The sequence below is a fragment of the Ruditapes philippinarum genome, unplaced genomic scaffold (genome assembly GCF_026571515.1).
Source record: "Ruditapes philippinarum isolate M1 unplaced genomic scaffold, ASM2657151v2 ctg265_1_1_1_1, whole genome shotgun sequence".
Taxonomy (NCBI): domain Eukaryota; kingdom Metazoa; phylum Mollusca; class Bivalvia; order Venerida; family Veneridae; genus Ruditapes; species Ruditapes philippinarum.
In genome coordinates, this window is record NW_026855197.1 from 115,092 (window position 1) to 135,541 (window position 20,450).

General features: G+C 31.5%; 2 protein-coding genes across 8 annotated transcripts in view; both read right to left on the bottom strand.

The window, feature by feature from the left end:
• LOC132742432 (centrosomal protein of 89 kDa-like) overlaps positions 1–2,697 on the bottom strand; it is a 35,569-nt gene extending 32,872 nt beyond the window's left edge. For all 3 annotated transcript variants that reach the window (XM_060730857.1, XM_060730858.1, XM_060730856.1), the window contains exon 1: positions 2,618–2,697. In XM_060730857.1, the coding sequence (XP_060586840.1) occupies positions 2,618–2,641 (24 nt within the window). In that variant the 5' untranslated portion in view covers positions 2,642–2,697. The remainder of the gene's footprint in view (positions 1–2,617) is intronic.
• Positions 2,698–8,430: 5,733 nt separating this feature from the next.
• Positions 8,431–20,450, bottom strand: part of LOC132742433 (alpha-2-macroglobulin-like) — a 74,475-nt gene continuing 62,455 nt past the window's right edge. For all 5 annotated transcript variants that reach the window (XM_060730863.1, XM_060730860.1, XM_060730861.1 and 2 more), the window contains 5 exons: positions 20,338–20,409; positions 17,901–18,016; positions 16,751–16,913; positions 11,464–11,578; positions 8,431–10,767 (listed from right to left, as the gene is read on the bottom strand). In XM_060730863.1, the coding sequence (XP_060586846.1) occupies positions 10,607–10,767; positions 11,464–11,578; positions 16,751–16,913; positions 17,901–18,016; positions 20,338–20,409 (627 nt within the window). In that variant the 3' untranslated portion in view covers positions 8,431–10,606. The remainder of the gene's footprint in view (positions 10,768–11,463; positions 11,579–16,750; positions 16,914–17,900; positions 18,017–20,337; positions 20,410–20,450) is intronic.

A 20,450-nucleotide genomic window follows, 5' to 3' on the forward strand; every position in this document is an offset into this window, starting at 1 on the left:
AAAATATATTTCATATATAAAGTTACATACCTGCCATTTAAATTATCCAATTATAATCCATTTACAATTTTTACACAAATACATCGGTAAAGCATACAATAAGGATATAGAAATAAAATAAAATAATGGACGAAAACATAAATTCAATTCAATTATTGTATTAGCATATATACATATAACATATTCAGGGCCCAAAAATTTTTTTTTTTCGGTTTTTCAAGTACAAATTTCAAAATTGATTGCTCAAACAAAATTGATTGATATTACTCAATTAAAGCTTGTGCGCGTGTGTTTCTCACTCAGTTAGCTTTGAGCGATTTAATTTAATCAAAGCTGTGAAAACTTTAAGGGTGAAAAGGTGCGAAAACAATTTCGAAATGAACAGCTGTGAAAGAAGAGATAATTCGTACATTGAACAGAACAGAACAGAAACTTTATTACTTGGTTTAAGCATAAAAAGCTTATCACCATATTAAATATACAAATACAACATATAATACATAGATGACACATGACATGAATTATATTATAAAATAATGGTTTATGTGATGTGAGAATGTTCAATTTGAGATACGAAATTACTTAAAAAGCATATGAATACATATATATAATACACAATAATTGGCCTATCTTTACCAAACATTATCAATTTAAGCTACAATACATTTCAGTGCTGTAACTTATGTAAATAATTTTAAATTAAAAAAAAAAGTTAAAAATTTCTGCAACCTCAGGCGTGGCGTAACTGCCCGTAAGTTTTATGATAATAAAATATTAAAACCCATAGTGGGGATATCTCTGTTTATTTCTTTACTTCTAGTGGAGAAATGAACCACAACCTGATGAGACCTTTTGGTCAAAATAGGTTTCAATGTTTTTTTTTCATTAAACAAATACAAGCGTATAATGCATAACATCACATCTTTGTACGTCATGATGTCCGTCTTTTCTTCTCAGTGGTGAGAATTAAGTCATCATCAATTTCTTCAAAAACTGAAAAAAAGTACAAAAGAAAGATTATATGTTCTTTCTACACTACAGCTCGTTCTCAATTTCTTGTCGGTAAATCTTCATTACGCATGATCCCTGTTTTTTTCTTGTCGGTAATCGATTTGTTAAAATATATTTTAAAACTTAATGGAATAAACACAAATATTTTTTCTTATATGCATTAAAATATGAAAGTTTAAAGTCTTAAAAGTTATTTAATTACAAAAAAAGGATTATATACATGTTCTACATCTACACTACAGTACAGCTCGTTCTCAATTTCTTGTCGGTAAATCTTCATTACGCATGATCCCTGTTTTTTTTCTTGTCGGTAATCGATTTGTTAAAATGTATTTTAAAACTAAATGGAATAAACACAAATATTTTTTCTTATATGCATTAAAATATGAAAGTTTAAAGTCTTAAAAGTTATTTAATTACAAAAAAAAGATTATATACATGTTCTACATCTACACTACAGCTCGTTCTCAATTTCTTGTCGGTAAATCTTCATTACGCATGATCCCTGTTTTTTTCTTGTCGGTAATCGATTTGTTAAAATATATTTTAAAACTAAATGGAATAAACACAAATATTTTTTCTTATATGCATTAAAATATGAAAGTTAAAAGTCTTAAAAGTTATTTAATTACAAAAAAAAGATTATATACATGTTCTACATCTACACTACAGCTCGTTCTCAATTTCTTGTCGGTAAATCTTCATTACGCATGATCCCTGTTTTTTTCTTGTCGGTTGCATATACATTCATGCAATGTCATGAAAAACAATTTTATGACTACAGATAAGGTTGAAACATGTTTATAAGATATTCTGACCACAACTTTTGCAACTGATTATATTATTTATATTATATTGGAAATAACAAATCTTTCTTGTCGGTGTCAACGTAACAGTAACAGTACGCGCTGCACTCGAATTTTTCTTGTCGGTACGCATATATTTAATTTTCTATAAAGATACAAGAAAAAACTTATCAAATATAAAAAATATATATGCCCTGCATGTTTATTAATCATAAAAACACATTTGTATTTGTTTATTTGTAATATATAGGCTCTTGTCGGTTCTTGTCGGTTCTTGTCGGTTCTTGTCGGTAATTAGGGAGACCCAACACTGAATATTTCACCGATAGGTACAGAAATCTAAGATGTGTAGTCTATGTCCAGTGATTTTTTTCCCTGTATTTTACAGCCGAATAAAGGCTGTTTCCCCTAGCTCAAAATAGGTATATTTCCCCTTAAGAGTTTTGAAAATTGAAAAAAAATCACTGTGTTATTATCCAGGCAGGCCAAAGCCCAGGTCTGTGAACACATCCTCATATTATCTGCCAAACTGTCATCAATTTCCCTAAAACTGTCAATTACAACTATACCCAAAGTTGTCAGTAGATTTCTCTAATTGACTATACATAAAATTTAAAATTATTTTCAAACAGATTTATCAACATGCCAGTGCTTGAACAGATTCAAGTTGGTCGTTATAAAGACATATTCTTTGAATAATCTATAGTCTTCTTTTATACATGATCATGCATTTCAAAGATGCTATGAATAATCATAAATTTATATTAATATTGCGTTTTTCTCCATATTTTTCTACTTACAAGATCATTGTTTTTCTTTCCCATCTTTGCAGCAGTTCGAAAGCTTGCATCCACTGTCAACAAAGTCACTGCGCATGCGTATTAATTAATAATCGTGAAAGTTACTAATAGTGGCAGCTGTCAATAGGCTGAACACCCCTATAAAGTCTGTTTTTACTAAAACGGCTTTATGTTATTAAAGCTGTGGTACTAATTAATATCATTATTGCTAACAGGTTAGAACTTTATGACGAACCAAACCAACTGAATGTCAACTTTCCTCATACTTAAATAAAAAAAAAATATTGACAGCTCAGCCAAGTGCTGGGAACAAAATAGTAGGATAATGGACCAATGGACCATGATTAACTATGCAATTTAAGAGTCAAAGATACAGAAATAGAATAACTCCACAGATATATAAACTCTGTATTTCTATATAAGCTCCATGATAACTGTGATGGTTCATTGCTCTTCACTTCTAGTTTGTTGACATATGTTCAGCTATAGTCCACAGTTACTTTAGGACAAATCCAATAACTTTTGAAACACATAATTACAGACAAATCTCCCTCTACCGATCATCACGCCATGGCCATCCCCTGTGTTATAGGTTATTCACAGCAACTTCAATCTATTATAAATTCTCCTTTTTTCTTAGGACAGTAAACCACTGGAACCACCTACCCCCTGTAGTAGCCCTACTCCATACCCCAGAGCAGTTGAGTGCAGCCATAGCTTGCATTGAACATGTCTCAACCTAGTTTTCCAGTCCTGTTTTTAATTTTTTTCTTTAATCCTGATTTTAAGCAACTCTTTTTAACTTTTTTGCAATATTAAAAGTAATACTCATATTGAAATTTTTTTTTTTTCAGACAATCTTGTGCAAGATGCATTGTATTATAATTAAATAACACAATTAGACTATTGGCTTATATCACTGTGATTACATCTTAAAGTCTATTATGAAGCCATTAGTAAATTAGTAGAACTTAAGATATATCCAACATGTCGGTTAAGTTTAACCATATCTTTTTTCAAAGTGCTAAAAAGGGAAATAGCTTGGAAAAAATTAAAGCTGCAGTTATGTAACTAGCCGAGATTATGTACTTTGTATTGATAAGTAAGTGTGTAAATTATTAAGCCATTACATAGCTGTAAAGGTAGAACTTTGATACATGTATATTCAACTATGTTAACCATATGGACAGATGTTAAGACAGGCAAACAGACAGTTCAAATACTATATGCTTGGAGGCTTAAGAACAAACAAGAGTACTGCATATGGTGTTAATGTTCATCTGTTAAATAATTTCAAGTTTAAAAGGGCAAACCTCAAAAAATATTGCTTTTAGAATTATGCCACTTGTCTTATAAGTATTCCATGTTTCATGTTGAAGCCATTTGAATGATGAGCTATATTAAGTTTTTGCAAGACAATGATGCAGCAATCATAATAGCATGACTCTTTCTTCAAAATAGAACAAGCAAACTAGTCTTATGTGTCACCTTGTGAACAGTATAGCTGTCACTTATGTATTTTCTTCTTTGGTTATTTATAAACACTGCTCTTACAATGTACATGTACCTTGAATTTTAGTGGCATTTGAACTGATTGTAACAATGTTACATCAGGATTAATAAAACTGTTAGATTATCAAAAATAAAATTGCAACACTGATAGACCAAATGGAGCACTCTGTGATGGATTCTTAAGCACTGCACTTCAGGTCAATGAAAAAAGCTTACATACCAAATTTGGAGTCAATCAAACTTATAGCTCTGGACAAGCCTATTAAGTAAGAAAATTAACAAAAGACAGTAACTCAAAAACCAAGAAGTGCAGATTACAAGTTCTTGTGCACTGCACTTCTTCTCAGTGAGATCTATCATCCTCTGAAGTTTCAAGACAATAGCTTTTTAAGTGTAGGAGAATTGGCCTGGACAAAAATAAAGTATTATAATTAACAAAGGGCAATAACTCTAAAATCATGAAGTACAGAGTACCGGTTCTTGTGCACTGCACTTCTTCTCACTCAATGAGATCTATCATCCTTTGAAGATTCAAGTCCGGTTTTATAGTTTAGGTGAAATGGCCAGGATAAAAATAAAGTAAGAAAATAAAGAAAGGTCAATAACTCAGAAATCATGGAGTACCGGTTTTTGTGCACTGCACTTCATCTCAATGAGATCTATCATCCTATGAAGTTTTCATGTCCATAGCTTTTATAGTTTAAGAGAAAAGGCCCAGACAAACACGAAATATGAAAATTAACAAGCAATTATCATAGTATTGCAAGCAATCCATAAGTCCCCTACCGGTTAGAACCCCATCAACATTCTGAAGGGCCATTGGCCATTCACTAATGTTTCAATTTTTCTCTATTTTAAGTAAATTTGTTGGAAAAGTTCTTTAAAAGTGATCACAGGAAACAGTTTTTATGAACAGACAGACAGACGGACTGAAGGACACTCTAAGTTAATATTTGAAACATCCCTGTCACCAAAATATAACCTTTTTAAAAGCAAAATTCTTAAAGAGGAGATAATTCTTGAATTAAAGATACAATTTCATAAACATTTTCAGCTCTTTTTGACTAATCACAAATATTGTTATATTTGCCATGTTTTGAGCCTATTTGTTGCCAAGGCAACCAATATTTTTCAAAATAGGAAGAACAGATAAGACATGCATAATCTCAAGACTGCCATCTACCCATATGTCAAGTTTCATAAAAATATTTCCAGTACTTTTTGAGTTATCACTGGATTCAGTTTATGTGTAAAATTTGCCATATTTTCAGTCTATGTCTTGCCATAGCAACCAGAATTTTCAACATAGGAAGAAAAGAAAAAGACGTGCATAATCTCAAGACTGCAATCTACCCATATTACAAGTTTCATAAAATATTTCTATTACTTTTTGAGCTAACACTGGATTCAGTTTATGTGTAAAATTTGCCATATTTTCAGTCTATTTGTTGCCATAGCAACCAGAATTTTCAACACTTGAAGAAAAGAAAAAGACGTGCATAATCTCCAGACTGCCATCTACCCATATTTCAAGTTTCATAAAAATATTTCCAGTACTTTTTGTGTTATCACTGGATCCAGTTTATGTGTAAATTTTGCCATATTTTCAGCCTATTTGTTCCCATAGCAACCAGAATTTTTAACATAGGAAGAAAAGAAAAAGATGTGCATAATCTCCATACTGCCATCTATCCATATATCAAGTTTCATAAAAATATTTTCAAACATGACAGACGGACAGAGGGTAAACCTAAAGTCCCCTCCGGTAAACCGGTAGGGGACTAACAAAAGGCAATAACTCAAAAAATAAGAAGTGCAGAGTACCAGTTTTTTTTTTGCACTGCAATTCTTTACAATAAGATCTATGAAGTTTCAAGTCTATAGCTTTTATAGTTTTGGAGAAATGGCCCAGACAAAAATAAAGTAAGAAAATTAACAAAGGGCAATAACTCAAAAAATCATCAAGTACAGAGTACCGGTTTTTGAACGCTGCACTTTATCTTAAATAATTTAATTTCAAGTCCATAGCTTTTATAGTTTAGGAGAAATGGTCCAGACAAAATAAAGTATGAAAATGAAGAAAGGGCAATAACTCAAAAAATAAGAAGTGCAGAGTACTAGTTCTTGTGCACTGCACTTCTTGTTAAGAAGATCTATCATCCTATGAAATTTCAGGTCTATAGCTCTGTTAAAGTTTATGAGAATTGACCCGGACAAAAATATAGAATGAAAATTAACAAAGGGCAATAATTCAAAAATTAAGAAGTGCAGAGTAAGGATTTTAAAGCACTGCACTTTGGGATATTGAAAGAAGCATGCATACCTAGTTTGGAGTCAATCTGACTTATAGTGACTGAGTTATGCTCCGGACAAGCCTTATAGGAACACTGCCACCAATGCTGTCGACAAAAGTAACCCCTTTATGTCGCCTTTTCAAGGTGACACAAAAAATAACAGGAAGTTTGCTGGAGGTATGATAATGGGAATACTATAAAAAACAACAGCATTATATACAGATACAGGATTTATTCACTGATTATTAAAGTGCTAACATAATAATAATATTTTAACACAGAATATAGGACAATGCAGTACACTTCAAATCACAATAGAGCTACTAAAAAGACTTGATGAGTGTAATGTAGAACTAGTCAATAACAGGGAAGTGACCAATCACACACCACAATAATCATTTAAACAAACTTTGTTGTAGTCCATCATAAAATTATACACCTCAAGTTCCTTTAATGTTCTTGGCCTTGTGATTTTGAAAGAAAGATTCTAAAATGTTTTGCTTGAATATTCCACCTACTGAGACTTACTTAGAAAAAAGAACCATTCTGATTCTGAAAAACATGATTAAGCTTATGCGGTACTTGGTTTACTTCATTATTCATTTGCAGAAGTAACTGATTGTTATTAAAATTTAACTCAATAATGGAGTTTTGTACGAATGTAGTATTGCATATTGTATGTATTAAATATCCCATTGCTCTGTATTTGATTTGTTTGTTTTTTTCTTTATTGCACAGTATGTGACCTAAAATAGTATTTCAATATGTTTGTTATACATGTATATCACGATGTACCTATGTTCGAACAAGTTATGAAATAAACTTTGTTTGGTTTGGTTAAAATGAAATTGAAGTATTTTAGCATTTGCAAAAATATCAAAAGGTAAAGACAAAGAAAATTTGTTTTTAATGGATGAAATTTACATGGATTATCCAGTTCATGGAATTTGTTTTAATAATACTTAAATTTTTTAAGGTATGTACTGCAATGTCATAAAATCTGTGATTCTAAATAAAAACAATACAGTGTAACTTCTGAATTCTAGAACTTCTAAAATTTTGTATTTTCTGAAAACAATTTTCTGGGTCCCGAAATTTCTTTGTATTGTTTTTTTCTAAGTTATTCATGATTCTCACTTTCTAATTCTGAATTAAGTGAGATTTTCTGGTAAAATTTTTGTTAAATCAATTATAATATATTTCCAAAATCCAGAAAATGGTAAGATTGTGAAGAAATTGTAAAACCTGCAAAATATCTGTAACTCATATTTAGTAGGAACCCTTTTTTCGTATAATTATATTAGAATCATTAATTGTCAAGCATGTCAAGTATGTCAAATGAAATGTGAAAATTAAGAACCTTAGAAGTTCAATGTTTGAAAAAGTGAAAACAGTTTAACAGCTGGTCTTACATGAGACATGACAAAGGATCAAATTATGACACTTTATAAAATATCATCATCTTCATATTTCATCATATCTTAATGTTATACTGTAATATAAATAATTAATGTTTCACATTTGTATTGGTTTCAATAATTCTGAATTTTCACACTACCATAATCCAAACCTTTTGCCTAATTCAATTGGTGTCTGGATGTCAAAAGTTACACTATAGAAGTCTCAAATTCAAGAAATAATAGAAAAAAACAAAAACGTTCTGGATATTAAGTTCATTTGGAATGTAAGATTTTAACAAAATAAATGATAATAGAAATCATAAAGAAGTCATCTCCAATTATACAACTATAATACATGTATTATTTTGTTAATAAACTAGATATATGAAATACACAACCAAATTTAGCACTTCATACATATTTCTTAATAAATTAACCCTATCAATGCCATTTTTTATGTATAATGTTATTCCAAGTGCAAAATTAATTTCAAGCAATTCCTGTGAAATCTGGAATCTTTCAACTTTTTTATAATTGAAATTCTTGAAATTTGCAATTCTGTTTAAGTACCTAACAACATGGAAAAATAGATAACTTTAAACAAAAATTTATTAAAATTCGTATTTTAATTCTATTTTTTGTGACCATGACATTACTGGTATATGGCAGTTATAGGGTTAAGTAAACCAAAACCATTCTGTTTTTCCTTAAAATTTCAAAACAATATACAGTGGTGCAAAACAATAATTAACACTATGTATATAGACTTGGAAAAAATTCCTGACAAAAAATCTTGTGTGTAATTATCTGACTTTCATAATAATTTCATTAAATGAACAAGATTTTTCCAAACTGAATTTATAACTTTTTAATAAATTAAATTGAAACCATGATTTAAACTTGTATGTCATTCAGTCTTCATTTGCTTTATATGTAATAAATTGGCTTTTGATGATTTTTTTAGCCATAATAAGTCACCAAAAGTATTTATTTATTTTTTATAAAAAGAAGCAAAAGGGTAAAGATTCATGCAAGAAGCTTACAACTAAAATCAGTTATAATGTTGATACTTATGAAGAACAGTATAAAAAGTCAAATTTCAATAATACTATTAAAAGAAAAAGATTTTTGAAGATTTTATAATCCATTTCAGCTCCTTCCAAATACCAGCTTGGTGGAGCTTTATATAAGGATCATCAAACAATTTTCATCACATTTTAGTACAATGGTTTCACATGAGATGTCCTTCTTAAACAACTGTAGATAACAATTAACCAGGGATAACAACAGATCCAGAAAACTAAAAAATTCAGATCTATATATTGAGTTAAGGTAAACATATAGAAATAAAATATATAAAAAAATGTATGGGACTGTAAAAAGGAGATTCTTGCAGAGTTTATATATACATTAAACATTTTGAAAGGATTTCATAAAGGAAACACAGCATTACACAATAGTCAAGTTAAGCCTTTTTTGTTGTTTATTATTCACTCTATGTATATAACTTTTCTAAGCAAACTGAACAACAAGAATTTATCTTATCTTGATTAATAATGTGTTAAGTTAAATTCTTACATTAATTAAGGAACATTTTGTACCAAAGGATGAAAGCTAAAAATTTCAAAGTGAATTCAAAAAATAACTCAAATTAAAAATATTGATCTTAGTACATGTATCAATATTGAGATTACAAAATGCTTGATTCCAAGACTTAACTGACCATCTAAAATACATAAACAACCTAATATTAACACAAAAATATGTTAACTGACAGGCTTTGCTACATATATTGTATACAATTACTACTAAACAACAGAATAACTTGTTCTGTAACCTTGACAGTATCAGAAAATACAAGAGTTATCTCCACAACCAGTTGTCATTAAAGTATTTAAGGGACTCCACTAAGGTTTTTTGACATGACAGGACTGAAAATAATTCTTCGGAATATATATTCCATTTGATGTAGGTCTTGATCAGTAACTTGCGTGCAAAATTTCAAATCATTTGCTGTTTGTCAGAATAATCATTCTTAATGTGAAAAATGACCTGAAAAGGGTTGCAACTCAGATCAGACTAAGCATAACTAAAAAATAGGAGTTTCAATATATTTCTGGATACATGAATATTCCTTAAAAATCTGTTGTAAACCTTTATGTTTTAAGTGCCATAGCTGATAAATGTAAGAAATTCAAAGTTTATGAACCTCAGTGGAGTTCCTTTAACTTCATTATTATGCATCAAATATAATAGTTCCACCCTGCTCCTACCAAAATTGATTACCCATTGCCACCAGTATAGAACCAGGCCATGCTGCAAATCCATGCAGGTCAGACTGTGTACTGATCTAAGCTGATTACATTTGTATTGATATGGTAATCCTTTGAATCTACTGTTCCAACCTGGTTAAAACCATTCCAAGCTGGTTATAACCATAACACAACTTCAGCAGGGTAAGGGTTAGCTCCAATACAATACATCCAGTATATAGTATACACAATAAAAACAAAAAGTAAACTACAATAAACACGTAAAGTAATATTTCTATATACATTATAGCCATTTCCCTTAGAAAAAAAGTCTGAATTTCTTATACTTCAGATTAAATTCTTTATCATAAACAATAAACAAAGCAAAGCTGTATTTTCGCCATTTTGTTCTTCTTTTTTTCAATATTCACTTGTTAATTGAGTTTTTATTATACCAAATGCATGAAAATGTTTGACACTGCCAAATTTAGTAAAGATTTTCTTGTTTGACAGGTTGATGGCTGATTTAATTTACTCCAACTGTAACATAGAAGATAACATCACAACCAGGATGGTACAAAATAGGAGGAGGATGTTTATCTGGGCAGAACTGGCACCAATGGTCACTGTTGTTGTCTCTAGTTCTGTACCGTCAGCGGGATTCACACTGTATAGAACACTTGATGCTATCTCTATAATAAACCAAGTACAATTGTTAAACTCATCATCTTAATGTATCATTGAAATTCAAACAAAAATGTCTAACTAGAGCAGGATTATTACAGCACTACATTCACTTACATATGTCTGATAGACACAAATTTCTCAAAAATTAAATGTCAACTTATTTCATATAAACTTTTATCATTTAATTAAATAGTAACATACAGTGTTTTTGTTAGTTGTCTTCTAACAAATTATCTGTCTATAAGTTTTTCACAAGGGGAGAAGTTTTATTTTAAGTAAAAAGAGAAAAGTATAAACAGAAATACTAATGACCGCAGGGTGGGGCCAATTTTGACCTAAAAAAATGTTATTTGAACATTGACTTTGGTCAAGGACCTCTAGGCATTCATTCTTGTACATTCAGACAAGTCAATATTTGAAATTTCAACACACATCATTGCAACTTTCTAAATTTAAAACCCTGATATAACACGAACAATACTTCTGAAATTGTTTTAAGGGAGAAGTTTGTCAAATTGACTTTGACTTGCACTGACTTCAAAGCACTCTGCACATTTAAAGGAATGAAATAACATTAACATTTATGATAATTCAAAAATATATAAATATATTAATATTGACACTTAACTTAAATGATTGATATATCAACTATTATGCTATTTTGAGAGTGATTGATAACTTTAGCTCTAATAAATGCATACCTGGGCTATAATAGTTTGAAACTCGGATTTCCTTGGGCTGTACATTTTCCACAACAAAGTCAACTTCATAATATATGTGCAGGCATCTTTCCTCATCTAATGGATTACTGTTCACCTGAAATAAAACAAGGGTTAATGATTACCCTAGATTGCTAACCACAGATACAGGCTCGTTGGGTTTTAAAATGCCACATTTTGATTTAAAACACAAACGGTAGTAAAATTTGAAAATAAAAAATAGAAATGTGTCCATAGGACATGGGTGCCCCCACACTCCACCGATTTGTCAATCTTATGTCTCTAGGTCAAATTTTTTTTTTGGCTACATGTGCCCACTTTGAAAACTAATAATCTTTTATAAAGTAAAGGGTAAATACTACAAATACTGAATAAAGCCACAAGAAAACCCCAAGGTGCATAAGAAAACATGCTGACCAACAGTCTTGTAAATTTTCAGGCCTACAGGTCATAAATGTTTTGAGTTACGTGCAACACAAGTTAAATATTGTAAATTTTTACTAAGACAAGGGCAATAACTCTAAAAATACTTAGTATATCCACACGAAAATACCCATGTGCACAACTACACATGCTGATCAACATTCCTGTAAGGTTTCATGACTCTAGGTCAAATATTTTTTGAGTTACATGCGACACAAGTTGAAAATTGTAAATTTTTACTAAGTCAAGGGCAATAACTCTAAAAATACTAAAAATATCCACATGAAAATACCCAGGTGCACAACTACACATGCTGAGTAACATTCTTGTAAGGTTTCAAGACTGAAAGTCGAACACTTTTTTAATTATGTGCAACACAAGTTGAAAATTGGAAATTTTTTACAAAGTCAAGGGCAATAACTCTAAAAATACTAAATATATCCACATGAAAATACCCAGGTGCATAGCTTCACATGCTGATCAAGATTCCTGTAAGGTTATATGACTCTAGGTCAAATATTTTTTTAGTTATGTGCAACACAAGTTGAAAATTGGAAATTTTTACAATGTCAAGGGCAATAACTCTAAAAATACTAAATATATCCACATAAAAATCCCCTAGAGCACAATTTCACATGCTGATCAACATTCCTGTGAGGTTTCATGACTAGGTCATTTACTTTTTGAGCTATTTGCGACTCAAAAAGGGAACTGATGGACGGACAAGGGTAAATCTAAATGCCCACCCTATAGTGGGGGCACAAAAAGTAGGTCACTGGGTCATCATTGTGATTATTGATGGTCAATGTTAAATAACTGTACTGTGCTTTTATTTGAGCAAACTTGGTAGACACCCATTAGAAGATGCTTCATGATAAATATCTAGGGGATTTTATAAGAAGATTTTTTAAGTTTTTACTATATACATATAGGGAAAAACAATGACACCCCCCCCCCCCCCTCAGAGGGGCAAATTTTGATCCCAGGGCTTTCATTTGAACAAAGTTGGTAGACACTTACAAGAAGATATTTCATGCTTAGTATCTAAACTCTAGCCCTAAGGGTTTTTATTAGAAGATTTTTTTAAAGTTTTTACAATACACATATAAGGGCTAAAACAATGACCTCCCGTGGGCAGGGCCAATTCTTACTCCACGGCTTTTATTTGAACAAACTTGGTAGACACCCACTAGAAGATGTTCCATGCTTTATATTTAAGCTCTAGCTATTTGGGTTTTTTAAAAGAAGTTTTTTTTAAGTTTCCGGGGCAGGGCCAATTTTGACCCCAGGGCATTTATTTGAACAAACTTGGTAGACACTGACTAGATGATGTTTCATGCCAAATATTTAAGCTCTAGCTCTTTCGGTCTTCTATAATTAAGAAGATATTTTACATTTTTTCTTTGCCATGGCAACCAGAGTTCTGCTTACAATTTTTAAAGTTGACTACCAAAGGAACATTCCTGTGAAGTTTGGATGAAATTGGCTTTGCGGCATATGGCCCAGTTACACAGATGGTCAGTCCCCAATCGGTCATTTAATTTTAAATTTACTCGCTGTTATGTTCGGTTGTCATGTGTGATTTTATTTCTGGTTTTCTGTGTAAACGGCCATTGGTGACAGAAAGCAAACTCAAACGGGAATGGGTCGATGATTAAATGCTGAAATACTTTTGGTTTTTATTGTTTGTAAATCGGAACTAAATCGGGCGTAACACTGATTAATCGGTGTTTGATAGCTAGTCATCAGTGGTTAAACACTTTCCATCAGATATGGCCAGTGATTCATATTTGGTTATCTTTGTCCGATCGGCGATGTCGATGATTAAGAGCTTGCATATCTCGTGATATAGGTTGCTGTCGGTTATTTGTAAAATATTTTCACCATTCGAAAATTTTAAACATGTTTAAAAATCCCAATCGGTAATTTTTCACCGATGAAACTTATCTTTCCCCAATAGCAGTTGATAGGTGGAAAACAGGTGACCAATAGGTGATATCGGTGTTAAATACGTTGTCATAGGTTCACTCCATAATTTGGCTAAAAAAACTACCGATCAATCACCGATGGTTCTGTGTAACTGGGGTGTTATGTCGTTTGAAGTAAAAGTTTATGGACGGATGCCGGACGGCCCAAAAGCTCACCATGTCACTTTGTGACAGGTGAGCTATAAAAGTGGCTCAATAGACTGTGCAGTTAAAGGGCATCAAGTTTGTAAGGTCCTTTAGTATAAAAGGCTACAAAAAGTCAATGAAACACTTTCAATAACACTTTATAGACATGGGCAATTTATCTATATAACTTCTATGTAATGCTATATCCCAAACATACAGGCCCTTATCTCATAGTTTCTGAAGATAAATTTTACAAAAAAAAGTTTATGTAACTTAAATACAATGTATGAAAAGCAAATTTGTTGGAGGAAACAAAAACTGAGGAAACAAAACTATTATCGTCAGGTCATGTGTTTTGACGCTCATCTATTTTGACGCCATTTTTGTTTTGACCTAAGAATTGGTGAAAACGACCTCGTATGACGTCATAATTTGCTGACTGCACTGCAACCATGTATTTACAACGTATAACTAAAACATTTGGAAAGACAGAGACATTTCACTAAAAATACTTCACCTTTATCAAATTTACTGTATTTTTTCATCTTTTTACTAATGCAAAATCAATCAATGTTTATGCAAGCCTTAATTTTGCAAATACAGCCTTTGAAAAATCTTGACCTGCCCTTTTCTGTTTCTGTCCTCCATTTTAAAATGTCTAATGAGTGTCATGTGACCAAAACTTTGCAAAGTGCCCTTAATATTCACTGTTGCAAAAGGTGTACAGCTTATATTGTTTGAAAACGTTAATTGGTTTTTAATTGATACTGAGTAAAATTCATAATGGGTTGATTATTGTATATAAAGTTTAAAAAAGAAAGAAAAAAAATCATTTCTTAAATCAACATATACATATCTTTACAACACCTTTCATTTTAGATATATTTTTCAGCTCTGTAAGCCAAAAGCAGATGCTATTCATCAAGATTATTGGTAAATACGTTCAAGCTTAAAGAGACAGGTGCACCTATTAAGACGACTGCCAGGGTGTATGGCATTCCCAAATAATGGACAGTTTTATATGAAATAAAATATAATTTTAAGTTTTCACAATGTTGTTACATTAAATGTTAGCTCATTTAAAATCTTATTTTGCTGCACATATTGCATTACAGTGAAATATCCTTTTAAAATAACCACCCAATGAAAAGGAGTCATTTCATATGACTGTAAACAACAATGGATGCCTCCAGTGTCAGTTTACTTAAGTACAAAACTTCAGTGATTTTGAACTGTTTACAAACATAAAAAAGGTTTGCAGTGATAAACAACATGCCATAGTAACTTTATATTGTATTTTATTTAATGATCAAATTAAAAATAAAAAAATGCAATAGTTAAACAGCTTAAGGGCGTCAAAACTAATGACTCTAGGATATTTCAATGTCAAAAGAGGCTATCCTCAAGGCTAAGATGTATTATCCAAAACTTAGTGTTCCTGAAATGGGGTTTTTAAACTGTAACAATGACATTAATATTTCAAAGAAGTTTAGAACAAGCAGAAAACAAGATTGCTTGCTCAAATATTATACCTTTAACTGTGACCTTGAACTACTAGTATTAGTTGGGTACCTCAAGGGGTGGGGGCTCTACATATTATCTCAATGAGATATACATTTGACCCAAGTATCATCTATATCACTCCAGCAGATCAAGAGATATATAGTCTACACACAGTTGTGACATACAACTGTGACATTGACCTTAACCAAAGATGCCTGAATGGGTCTGAAAATTGATTATAAGAATATAAACAATGACTCAAGTATAATGAGCATCTTTCAATCTGTCCAAAATTAAGAGAGCTGGCCCATGAAGTTGGACATTAATCTTATTATTTGAGACTGTCTCAATCAAATAAACACTTGACCGAAATATCATAAGTTTTCTCAAGGGGCATGAAAGGTATCAAACAGACATGAGTTTGTTGATTCTAACAACAGACTTTGAGCTGTGACCATGACCATGAAGTTTGACAATAGCATCATCAATATGCCTTATATAGATAAAAATATAGAGGCGATATGAAATAACTGAGGAACAATCACACTTCCAAAGGCTTAGCATAATTATAGAAATGCACTTACGTATTTTAGAGATTTCTATTATTTAAAACATGATATATTCCCCCCAAAAAAACAAACAACTCCAAAATTTAGCTGCTTTTTAGGAATATAGGTGCACTAGTTTGTTAAGACTATGAGGGTCTAACATAGGCTGCTGGTACAGACACAAATATCTAGCTCTCAGGTAACTGTTAACAGCTCTGCCCTGTTTCTACTAAACATTCACCAGAGAGCTAATTATTCCCGTCTTTAACGACAGCTGTATATGATTCTTTTTCTTTCATATTATTGTATTTTAGGAAGAAATCACAAAAACTAGTACTTGAAGATTGTATTTTCATTTTGCATGTATGAATTCACAGCTTCATTCATTACAGCAAAATGATATCATTCAAAGAACACAGTCCATTCATAAAAGACACACGGGTATGATGTCATTTAAAGCATGCAACTTGTCTTACACAGGTTTTTCTAGCACCAGTGCAAACAACAGATAATCCTGTCTGGTAATAGACAAAACAACAAAACAAGATATTACACTGAAATATAACCAAACTTATGACACCTTCTTAGGGGTTCTAGAACGTCTTCAGCTTTATTCATATATAATAATTATATTCCAAACGAGCGCACAATCAATTAAATTTGATATACATGTATATTTACCATGTAATACACATTCAGGAGGCTGCTTTCTTTATCAAATTCATATTTCTCAGGAGAGAAGTCTGGACTGTCGTTATTTTCTGGTTGGACATTCAAGATGTTGGAGCCAGTTTGTGCTTCCATCTGAACAGTGATCATTGATCCTATGTCACCAGTGAATTCCCTGAAATATTTAGTAAAATCTCTATATGAACGTATTCTCATACATCAACAATGTTCTTTGTGATACAAACTGGACCAACACAAAAGTGACAAAACTCAGACAGTTGTCAGACACCACAGCATTCTAGACTTCTGGAAAATTCCATACTTTACAATCATACAGTATAAGTTTATGACTTTAAAAAGATATAAATAAATTATTTCCACATAATCAGGAAAGAACAGTGGTGTACAAATACTGTATGTCTTCTGTTTGTTTGTTGTTGTTGTAACACAATCTTTTTCAGCAAAATATAACATTTATATTAATTAATTCCAAGTTTAAAGGTGGAATATATTGATATACATGCATATATGCGTTAGAGCAAATTACAGCTTGATCGGGTACAGTAATACAAGCATAAACTGATTGATTTAAATCTACTTAGCAATACAGAATTTATGTATCAGGTATAGGTCTGTAACACAAGACTTAACCAAAGATATAAAACTTTCAAAGAATAGGATATTTGCAAAATTGCTAAGATAACATTTTGTTGAACATATTGAAGTAGTCTGTAATGTATTTAATGGGTTTAACAATAGTTCACTTTTTATCCAAAAGAAAAGAAAAAACAAACAAACAAACAAACCCTTTCCATTTATGAATTATGCCACTATAATCAATGGACAGAATTTTTGGTATGATAGCACGCTTAACTATTCTCAGTGCTTGGTTCTAGTAGTAAAACAAGAATTTGGATTATGTAGAATTTTCTTTGTTAAAAAAAAAACGGTCATAATTCCATCAAAATCAAAGTAATGTGCTTTAGATATTGACATCCTATTATGCTCTCAAATAAGTGTGTAAATTTTCAACCCATTCCCTTTAGCAGTTTTAAACATACCAACTTGCACACAATACTTAACCAATTAGGGTGACATTGACGCCAGGATGAGAACAATAGAATAGATAAAAAATAACAATAACAAAAAGTCAGTTACTCACGGATTTCTGCTGAAACAGACTCTCATTAAAGCTTTGTCATTCTTTTTACGAGGTTCGATGTCAATCAAGTAAGGCTTCGTTGTAACATTTTTATCCACATTGTATAAGGCAACCAACTGAAATGAATTAATATTAAATTCACATGCATGTTTATATAAAATTACCTACAGAAGGTTCCTCATTATATTTTAAAAAAAAAAAAAAAATGGAAAAGAAGTCTAGATTTATGATAAATGAATTTTCAAACTACTTAACTAATCTTTATATAGCTCCATTAACCAATTAAAAAGAAACAATAAATTTAAATAATCATGTAATGCATGTGCAGTCATTTTAAAATCTCACATAAATAACAGAGCTATAATTGTCTTGACAAACAGTTTTACACCTCAAACTTTTAAGTGACCATTACACTACACAGATTGATCTTATGCATGATGCCATTGAAAACTTATTTCACATCAGCCATTAACTATCAGTTACTGTTTGCACAAATTATTTTAGACCAATATTTTAAATTTAACCAAGTGTGACCTTCATCTTTTGACAGGTTAAGATAGCTGACTTATAGTCACTTGCCCTGGTAGGTTTAAATCTCATGAAGGATTTGAGATTCGTTCATGTAAGGAAGTTTTTAAGCTAGCTTACACAAGGTTCTACTTCTGTTGTATCTGAAACAAGGCCAGGCTCAATTTTTTCTTATTTCTCAAATCAAACACATCAAAGGAAGATTATTTTAGTCAAGAATATTCCTAGAAAACATACCATTTTCTTGGACAAAATATACTTCAAATTTTTATATCTGACCTTGACCTTGTATATCAGACAGGATTATCTCCTGTTTACTCTGGTGCTAGAAAAACCTCTCTTACATCCCCCATGTTAAACAGGCTGTGTGCTTTAAATGACATTTAACCATATCAATATACTTTGAATAGCTCTCAAAGTTCATATTCTAAAAGCACTATCAAATGTTTGTGTAATTTTAACAGCAACAATGAAATTTTAACCTTTAATTGTGAACTTGACCTTTAAACTTAAAATATGGTTCCTCAGGTCTCATGATGCCAAACATGTGATTAAGTATTTCGAAGTTCCACATCACACCACATTTATAAGTCAGTCACACCAAGCCAAGATTGTCATTTAACCTTGAAGTATAACTGATCTTTCAGATTGCAGTTTTCTGAGGAAAGTAATTTAGGAATTCCTCAATCAATGGTAAAATTACAGCAAAGACAAGCAAAAGTGCACTATGTTTATACCTTTAAACCCTACACACAGTTGACATTAATTTTGTTCTAAGTTACTTATGAAGCTTTGAATCTATTGCCAAGTTAAAGTAAGAAAAAATAATTAACAAGAGCTGTCAGAAGGACAGCGCGCTCGACTTTTTTAGTGCTTGCCTATAAAACAAAACTTTGACAGTTAAGGGCACACAAGACTTTAACTAGGAATTTCTAAGTACAAATCAAGAAACATTTTCACAGAGTTATCTTCTCTTGCTTACAGATAGGTCTCATGATGGCACATAAGAACTCCAACTTCCAAAGTAATATCTCAAATGGTTAGGTCAACAAGTGGACAAGAATGAAAATTTTAACTGAGTTTCTAAGTCAAAAAGGGCCATAATTCAAATAAAATCCTTAACAGAATTACCTTCTCCTGCCCATGTTTGGGACCATGATGGTAAACAAGTATTCCAACTTTCAATTTAATATCTCAACCAGTTCAGTCAAAAAGTTGACTGGTACAAAAAACTTAACCAAGATTCTAAGTCGATAAAAGGCCTTAATTTTTAAAACAAATCCCTGACAGAGTTACCTTCTCTTGCGTACAGATGGGGGTAATGATGTGAAATAGCATTAAAAGTTTCAAAGCAATATCTCAAAGGGTTAAGGCAATAAGTGGATTTTACCCATATTCAATGTATTTTCTAAGTCAAAAAGGGGCATAATTCTGTCAAAAACCTTGACAGAGTTATGTCCTCTTGTCTGTTGATGAAGGTCGTGATGGTAAACAAGTATGGTCAGTTTCAAAGCAATACCTCCAATGGTTTTGAAATAAAGTGAGGTGGTACAAAAAACTTAACCAAGCTCAATACACTTTCTAAGTCAAAAAAGGGCCATAATTCTGTCAAAAACCTTGACAGAGTTATGTACTCTTGTCTGTAGATGGAGGTTATGATGGTGAACAAGTATGGTAAGTTTCAAAGCCATACTTGTAATACTTCTGAAATAAAGTGGGGTGGTACGAAAAACTTAACCAAGGTGTGACGCCAACGCCGACGCCGGGGCGAGTAGGATAGCTCCCCTTTTCATAGAAAAGTCGAGCTAAAAATTAGACTTACCAACACATTAATACACCCACATACACAACATGTTATTATGACAACCTACAACTTCTACAAGCAAGGTCAACAAAATGTTCTACTTACATTTAAATAAGCTACACCTTTTAACCCTGTCACAGCAGCTGAAACAGCACTGGGTGGGCTGCTAACATCCAGCTGAAATAGAAAAACAGTCATGACAATCATGGCAGCTAGGT